A 9109-nucleotide genomic window follows, 5' to 3' on the forward strand; every position below is an offset into this window, starting at 1 on the left:
GCCGCTGGCGGAGTGCGCCCCCTGCCGGCCGCGCCCGGGGCTGTGCCCGCAGCGGAGGGAAGCCCGGGGGCTCGGAGAAACTGGGGGGGTGCATCTACCACCCCCGATTCTACTCACCTAGGGAAGAGAGGGCAACCTGGCTAAGGTGTAGCTAGCTGGTTTGAATTTCTGAGTGCAGAAACACCTGCGTACACCTGATTTTAAATAATTCTTTTAAGGGAATGTTCCTTTTTCTTTTTAAGAAGGGATTCCTCAGCCTCCGGGCAAACATGCAGTAATTAACAATCCTGTTAGCCAACATTTTTTGTAAGACCTCCACCTTGAAATAAATATCTGCAAGCTTCAACCACACTGTCCCCCTGCAAATGGTTTGAGGAGAAAATGGGGATATGATGCAGAAACTAGAAGTTGAAATATTTCAAATTATCCACATGAACTCCAAAGACAACCTCTATACTGTTTCAAAAAAGCATATGCATGTAAGCAAGGTGCTCCTGATTAAGCTCAGACATAAAAAGGAAACATACAAGATGTGGAAGCAGGGACGGAAGATCCAGGAGGAATACAAAGAAACTGTCCAACACTGCAGGGATGCGGTTGGGAAAGCCAAAGCCCACACTTTGGCAGTTTAATCTGATGTGGGATATGAAAGGTGACAAGAAAGACCTCTGCAAGTATGTAAGCAGTAAAAGGAAAGCTAGGGAAAACACGGACCTGTTCACAGATGGGGCAGAGGCCCCACTGACAAAGGATACAGAAAAGGCCGAGGTATAAATGCCTCCTTCACCTTAGTTTTTAGGACTTTGCCTTGCATGCATTTCTTGAATACTCCTTTGTACTCTTTGCAAAAGTGAAGATAAAACTGAGCCAGACAATACTCCTCCAAAAAGCTGTAGATGAAAAGGGACCTAGGACTTTGATTGAACTGACGCAGCATATACAGCAAGACAATTAATCAGAGACCTGACCTGATGCTCCAACTCTCCTTTGGGAGAAATTTTAAAGTGCCAGACACAGAGTCTGACACGACCTGTGCTTAATTTCCCTGCCTTTAGGGTTCATATCACTGGGGTACAAGATCCAGGCTTACCTCAAGGTGTACAGTTTAATGCCTCTGAAAGCAAACCATCTTCCTGAAGCAGCATATTAATCTATCCAGATCTCGTTGTCCTTTGACTCAGTAGTCTGCCTAAAAATATTCTATTCTATTCTATGCTGCTCTACTCTACAAACAGTCAATGTCAGAAGTTCTGCATAAGAAGCATAAGTTTCCCAAGAGACAGAAAACAGTATCATCCCATTGAGCAGAACAAATTCTTCTTGACTCTTCCCAGGGATCCATATAGTGATGTATGAAAACTGATGGATCCTGAACCATCACTGTAGAAGAAAGCTTCAGCTATAGTGACAGAGGAGCTGTAATAACAAGTAGCCAGTAACAAACCTTTCTAAGCTGCAGTTCAAACTAACTTAACTGACAGAAAAACAAACATAAAGAAAATGTGTCTGCAAGACAGGCTTACTGCAATTCCCAGTCATGCTTTTTGAAACCGCCTGGAACATGCACATCTACGTTTGCCAGGAAGTCGTTCCTTATGAAGTTGTGTTAAAACAACTGCTGAGAGCCAGTCAAAGCAACAGTTCAATTTCCTGAGACAAGGCTGGAGTTAGGCATATACTCCTTTTCTAAACCAACAACGTCTTAATGACGTCCAGCAGTACCAACTGCCACTGGTCAGAGATGGGAAAAAGAAGGATAAAAGAAAGCAGTAGCAGGTCAATTTAACCAAAGCACACCTCACAAAATGAAAGCAAAGACTGATGGCTACTTACTGGTAGTGAGTGAAGCCCAGAGTAGGCAGGTCAGCATACTTCTCAGCAAAGTCGGACAGCCGGCTGATCACCCTTGCGAGCTTGTGGATGCAGGAAGGATAGAAAAGAGAAGAAAAAAAAAAATCACAGCAGAAGCTGGCATGCTTAAGCACCACAACACTGTGAGAAAAGGGGGAGGGAAACAACCACGCAATCCTTGAATACCCCCCTCTCATTGTAGAATATGGTGTGTTTCATTTTTTCAGGGCATGCACCAAATTTCCAGTTGCTAGAAAACTCAAGCAAGAGATGATACAAGTGGTTGGACTTCAGCTCAAACGAGTCTAGTCCTCGTGCCCAACCCAATCCTGCAGTTGGTTTATCCCTCGGTATTTTCTTTATTCCTGGAATTAGTCAGAAATACAGCTGCTTTGAGTATAACTGACACATGTACAGTCCAGGGCAAATTGGGTGCCAAGACATTCAGGTCAGATACACAACACTGCACTATAATCCCACTTCATTTGACCTCAGAAAATTGTATTATATAGCTGCTTGAATGCTGACACACTCCTAGGAATATACTTAAGGGGATGCATAAATTGACCCTGAAAGCAATACAGTTGTTTTCTGAAACTAGTACCTGTGGCACAGATAAACAAGGAGTTGCTTATAATTCCCATAGTGAGCAAAGAAGCTTTGGGGAAAGACACGAGAAAGGCAAGGAAGACAACTGTTCACTTTCTTGCGAATAACCCAAACAGATAGTTCCTCCTAGCTTCCCAGCAAGGCTTAGGAAAAAACAAGTTAATGTCCTATTCACAGGACATCAGCGCTGCCCACTTCTGGGACACTGTGCCCAACTGCCTTCTCACCTTGGGTAGCAGCAGGTTAAACCCATCACGGAGGACAATCAGATCCTGAAAGAAGCAAAGAAAGGAAGTTTGGGCCATGTCTGAAGGACCAGACATAACAGCTTCTCTCAGAAAGGAGACAGATAATTAAAACATGCTTTGTCCGCTCAAAAGTCTCTTCTTAAAATGAGAGCTCTGCTCTCCTTCTTGTAACAGAATTTGCAGTGAACTTGCTTATAACAAAATGCTGGATCCATCATTGCTCCTTCTACACTATCCACAGAAAGTCATATGGGGCAGTAGAAGACCTGTTTGCACTGACTGGGTATGAGTGATTATTTTGAGATACCCAGGATGACCATGGAATGACAGACTAAATCATTCATCACAAGTGGAAAATGCAGACACCGTAGATTAAAGACAGCAGGAAAGTAAGTGGACTGATCAGGCAGCAGTCGTCTTTACTCTTTCTTTTGAGACTGAGGCAGGCAAGTGTCACAAGAAAGGTGGTATTACCTAAAAGCCAAACAGACTTGCAAAGGAGTAGGGTAAAAATAATCATGCAGCAGCTTCTTGTACAACAAAAGCCGTTGTGAAGTTGTAATGACTTGGACACAGGCAAACAGCAATACGTACCAAGAAATTAGGCTTTAGTTTGCACTCAGTTTTAGACAGGTTTTTCACAAACATTTTACAGTTCTGCAGAATGGTGGTACTTCCTTTTTCACTTAACACACTTATCTATTCTCTTGGCCACTGAAAAGCTTTATTTACCCTGAATTAATAATTCCGAGCAGCAGTTGAAAGTTAATGGGCTGCATATATCAAAAGTGGCCTTGTTTTGTAAGTCAGTGAACTCTTGTCCCATTGGCATAACTGACAGTTCACACGTTTCTGCGTGCATTTGCAACTCAGGATCTCTTATCTCCTTGAATATTTAACATGCAAGCAGAGCTTAGGGAACAGTTAGTTTCCAGACAGATCTTGCTTCATATCAAAGGAAAGAAGGCAAGAGGAGCTTGCCTTCCCAGGTTAGCTATAATAAAGGAGAATTAACTTCAACAGTAAAACTAATAAAAATGTCTGAAAAATATATTTAATATTATTTTAAAGAGAAAAGTTTATAAAGAGCTATCAAATAAGCAACTGTAGCTTTGTTTTGCCCAGCTCTGCAGGCAGGAAACTGAAAATATTGCATTACCGTATTATCCCCTACGTAACAGGAAGTTGCTCCAAGGTGAATGATGGCTGCAGCTTTTGGACAGCAGTGGGCAAAGGTGTGAACGTGGGCCATCACATCATGACGCAGCTTCTTCTCTTCCTCCGCTGCCATCTTGAAGTCAATGTTGTCCAGATTTGCTTTCATCTCCTGTATCTGCTCCTCTGTGATAGGAAGCCCAAGTGACTGCAAGGGGGAAAGAACTTTCTATTTATTTTTGTCTTTAAGACACAACCCAAATTGAGACAGAAGCTATTTAGATAATTTACTCCCATATGACATCTCATGGAAGCACAGCAATTTGGCATAATCAAGAGCTGTAATAGCAAGCACTTCCATTCTAGGGTTCTCCAACCTTTTCCAATAGGATAGGACAATGTTCATGCTTAGAAGTTCTTCTTGGGCTTAATACTTTCCTCAACCATGTAACATCCCTGTGACAACTACAAAAATCAGACATGTGCAAAAGTGATATAAAAAAAGTAAAGTTTTAATTTCTTCTATTGAAATTTACCCTTTAGGTAATGAACATCCAGCTACTATGTAACAAGATAGCTTGTGTCAGGGACAACTCTTTGGACCACAACTAGACCTACACAACTGTAAACAACAGGCTTAGAACATACTGAAAGGTACAAACGTTTGTATCTTTCCAAAGTCCTAAAGTACTTCATCTCCGTCTGAATCTGAAAGCTTGGGAAATCAGTTACTTGATCTGGAACCAGAAGATAAAAGCTCCTAGTTCATGTTCAAAAATAGTTGCAAAACCTTTTCAGCAAGCTGACTTAAAAACAGAGTAAGATATCAAGCCACAGAATTATACACTGGTATAAGTCTTGCACAGCTCTATACTTGCACAAGCTAACTAAGCTGAGAAAAATGTCTTTTCCTGATACTGTGAGTTTAGAAGTCTCACAATGAACTTGGCGCTACTGCCTTTTCCAAATTAAAATGCAATATGTACCGAGTATTAGTAATTAGAACTCACCAGCCAGGAAGCTTCAAGGATACAAAACACCTCAAAAGCTGGTTCTGTCAGAATCAAACTGACTGAAAAAAATGTTTTGCAGATGTGGAATCTGGAACTAGACAAGACAGCAAGTGAAGCAGATGTGCCTTCAAGATCCTCATCAGATAATTAGTACCCACGCAACTTAAACTATGATGCTGCGAGTGTATACGCAACCGTGAGTGTAGAGATAAAAGAGGAAAAGCACCTGGTCCCACAGTCCTGTCTTTGAGGTGTACCAATAGAGACTGTAACTGCCTGAAAGCTCATAGGCAATTCAGCAGGCAATACACTCTTGTGCCAAGACTAAAATTTCATGCCTTGTTCACACATCCACGATCTGTTGGGAAAAGCTGACCACAGCATGCAGTCATTGACAGCCATACAGAAAGAAAAAATCCCCAAGAAAAGGGACTACTTGCAACAGGAATACATGCAAGGCAGGGTAGTGCCAAGGTGAATGCTGTTCTCGTGCATCCACAGACATCATGTGAGGCCTCTTCCCTATGAGTTTTTGCTGATTGATATTGATAGCACTTTAGGAAGAAAGCAATCAAATGTCCTTCAAACCTACCTACCCACCCTAGAAAACTAAGTAGGAAAACTACCCAGGGGAGAACACAGGGTTTTCTCCAAAGCAACAGAATGAGGGGGAATGGCTTCAAATTGGAAGAGGGGAGACTTAGAATAGATATTAGGAAGAAATGTTTCACTATGAGGGTGGTGAGGCACTGGAACAAACCGCCCAGGAAGTTGTGGAGGTGAATCCCTGGAAGTGTTCAACAACAGGTTGGATGGGGCTTTGAGCAATTTGGTCTAGTGGAAGGTGTCCCCATCCATGGCAGGGGAGTTGGAACCAGATGATCTTTAGAGTCCCTTCCAACCCAAACCATTCTATGATTCAGCGATGTGCTCTCTGGATTGTGCTTTTAAGGTATCATTCCTTTGAGGCTGTTCCAATGCTTTGATGTGCCACCTTAACAACTATGATGGTTCATTCATCTCTATTCCTAAAGGGCAGAGCAGAGCAGGGAGATGACATGGAACATCTCCTGCAAACAGAGGGCTGCTCATCTAATAAAGAATGTATGATGGAAAAATAGTGAAACTTAAATTGGACAAAAAAAAAAAATAGATTGAGGGCTACAATAGGCTCTTACAAGAAAATATATTCAGATTTCACATATGCAAAACATTTTATTAGTCAATTTGATGCTGCAGGATGTCAAAGCTACTTCTACAAGGAGGAAGAGCTCCATGAAATGTGTACTTGACTTTCAAATAACGTTTAGGTCAAGAGCTCAAGATTTGAAAAATAGAATGAAGTTTTAATGGAAGCACTATAATACAAATGAATTTACACACACAAAAAAAAAAACAACATAGATTTTTGGGATGGGTATAAACACACACTTCAGCTCTTAACCCAAACTTTAACCACTGTCATTTTGGAACAGATTAGTTTAAGGAGCTCTCTCTTATTAATCACACACTTTGATGATTCTCCTCTTTCAAATTCAAATCCCTGGTATTGCCTGCTGTAAGGAACAAAATATCAACTGCAAATATTTTCTGTCTAATCCAGTTTTCAGTTAAATAACTTTTCAGTTCTTATTTCACGTATTCCAAGTGGACTACTTGAAAATTTCACAGAATTCACAGAATTCACAGAATTGTTAGGGTTGGAAGGGCCCTCTGGAGATCATCTAGTCCACCCCTCCTGCCAGAGCAGGGTCACCTACAGCACGTTACACAGGACAGCGTCCAGGCGGGTTTTGAATGTCTCCAGAGTGGGAGACTCCACCACCTCTCTGGGCAGCCTGTTCCAGTGCTCCACTACCCTCAAAGTAAAGAAGTTCCTTCTCATGTTAAGATGGAAAATTTCTCACATAAGTAGGGCGAATATTGAAACTATTTGCCTGGCCCTAAACTTTATCACTAAACTGCATGTCACCTCTTCCTAATATTCTGATTTACTACAAAACAAAAGTAATGCCTATACTTCATTCATTACTTTTTTTTTTAATGTACCCAAAAAGAATATTGTGTATCTTCAATAAGCATGATTGGAGACGCAACACATAAACGTCCTGAAAGCGAGGATAACTCCTGGAGAAATAAATTAACTATTGCACATAGTTAATTTATTACTTTTTTTTTTTTTTAATGTACCCAAAAGGAAATACTATGTATCTTATACAAGGAACCTAGGGAAACTGCTTATGTCTGTACCTATCTGACCACTGACAGAGCTAACAGGTGCTGAAAGTAGCTGACTCTTCCTGCTTCAGTCCAAAGCTGACATCAGAAGACAAACTCCTCTGGAACGAGGAGACAGACAAAAATAGTAGCCTCCCTCTTCCCACTACGAAAAGGGTGCTCAAGAAACTGCAAGATCTTTCTCTGCTTTCTGGGAACAACACTCTAGTGAGACAATGGGAGAGAAAGCAAGAAGGATCAAGAGACAGGGATCCTCAAGTTCAGGGCTTGGGAGTGGAAACACAGAAGTCTCACACTGGTTCTTTCTGCACCTTGCTTTCTCCTGTTGGGCAAGTCGTGTAAAGTATTTTGTTCTTGAAAAGAAGAAAAAGTGATGATTATCTGCTAGAATTGATATGACAGTGTTTAAGTTCTAAGGCTTTGAACATACAAAGCTCCTTAAGCATGCATTCGTGGTAATGACATTTCCTATACTAGATGAGATTTGCAGTCTGCTCCCTCCAGCATCTCAACTGTGACAATACCTAGCACAAGGTATTTCAGAAGGTGACTCCTATTTAACACAGCTGTACAGTTACATCTTCAGCTCTTAAAACATCATGTTTGCTGCAGGATACTATTGATGAGGCCGCTGTAGTGGTATGATCCTTGGAGAAGAAACACATTAATGACACTGTGTGATACTTGTTCATTGTCAAGCATGGTGCTTCTCTGCCCTTATACTAGTAGTAACAGCCAGACCTAGTGCTTGGATTGCTTCCTGACAACCCCAGGACTTTGGAAATGGAAACTGAAGGACTCTGTACAAAATAAATGGGCAACTATTGAGTCTGAAAGCTAAAGCTAACTCGTCAGAAGGCAGGGCGGTCTTGTGTAGTTTTTTGGGGAACACATTACAGCTTTTTCACTGTCATAAACCTGATACGAATCTTCCTCTCAGTCACAAGGAATCAAGTTAGAGCATCTTAAAAATTGACTGTCTCTCAACTAAGAAGTAATAACAAGCTGTACACATACCCCTAAGTGGGACCAAAGTTAAAGTAAGAAGGCTTACCTTAAACTACATTTTAAAAACGTTAACTCCATAGACTCTGCTAACACAGCAGCTTGCAATCGTATGGACATACTCTCAGTTGCTGCTTCCTAATCGCTGAATTGATACCAATGTTTTGTGCTATCACGGCTTTTTTTTTTTTTTGTGGCACTTGGCCTGTCAGAAAGGTCATAAGCCTTTCTGAGGTAACTGTTCTGCTTGCTTTGGCCCATAGTAAACTTATCTCAGAAACAAGTGCTATCTACAAACAGCTGGCTGCAGATGTGTGGGGTGGTCCAGTTGGCACAGAGTGACAGCAATCCGATTGAACATGAGAGCACGTCTCATCAGTCACACCTCCTGAAAAGCAAACAGCCAAGCGCAGGAGAAGGACACTGATGTTTGCTTAGAAGGCAACAGCACCCCCCACCCCCCCAAAAAACCAACCCACAACTGCTTAGCAAAGCTTTTACAAAACTAATTTCACAAAGTGACAAAAGTGCAAAGGGGGAGGGTATGAAACAAGAAGAGGTGATTTGCTGAGGGATGACAGGTACGCGGGGGATTGTGTACACAGAATTGTGTAAAACTGGGCTTGCACATTCTCCCCCTCCCCCTCCCTTTGCCCCCGAAACACGCCTGAAGGTTGCTGGGCTCAGCTTCTCGCGCTCGCCCCGGCCGGCCCCGGGCCGCTGCTCCGTCCCGTTTTCCCGCGGGCAACTCCGGGAAGGTAGAGCGCCTCAGGCACCCAACGGGCGGTGAGCGCCCCGTACAGCACCCGCCGGCACCCGGCCCTGCCCCGCCGGAGCCCTGGGGGGTCACCGAAAGGAAGCGGGATAGGGGCGTGAAAGCGCTCCGCCGCGGCAGTTGCCCCTGACCCAGGCCCAGCCCTCGTCCCTCGCCAGGGCAGGGAGGTGGTTCCGGGCCGCCCTCCCCTCAGCGGCCCCGCCCCGCCCTTACCT

General features: G+C 42.9%; 1 protein-coding gene across 1 annotated transcript in view; it reads right to left on the reverse strand.

Annotated features, from left to right (window-relative positions):
* The window catches only part of ADSL (adenylosuccinate lyase), a 14062-nt gene extending 9503 nt beyond the window's left edge, over nt 1-4559 (reverse strand). Inside the window, exons 1-4 of the mRNA XM_009895284.1 lie at nt 4512-4559; nt 3868-4071; nt 2688-2732; nt 1834-1913 (exon numbers count right to left, since the gene is read on the reverse strand). Coding sequence (XP_009893586.1) covers nt 1834-1913; nt 2688-2732; nt 3868-4071; nt 4512-4559 — 377 coding nt within the window. The remainder of the gene's footprint in view (nt 1-1833; nt 1914-2687; nt 2733-3867; nt 4072-4511) is intronic.
* Nucleotides 4560-9109: the final 4550 nt, after the last annotated feature.

Source organism: Charadrius vociferus, unplaced genomic scaffold, assembly GCF_000708025.1.
Source record: "Charadrius vociferus isolate BGI_N301 unplaced genomic scaffold, ASM70802v2 scaffold251, whole genome shotgun sequence".
NCBI classification, from domain to species: Eukaryota; Metazoa; Chordata; class Aves; order Charadriiformes; family Charadriidae; genus Charadrius; species Charadrius vociferus.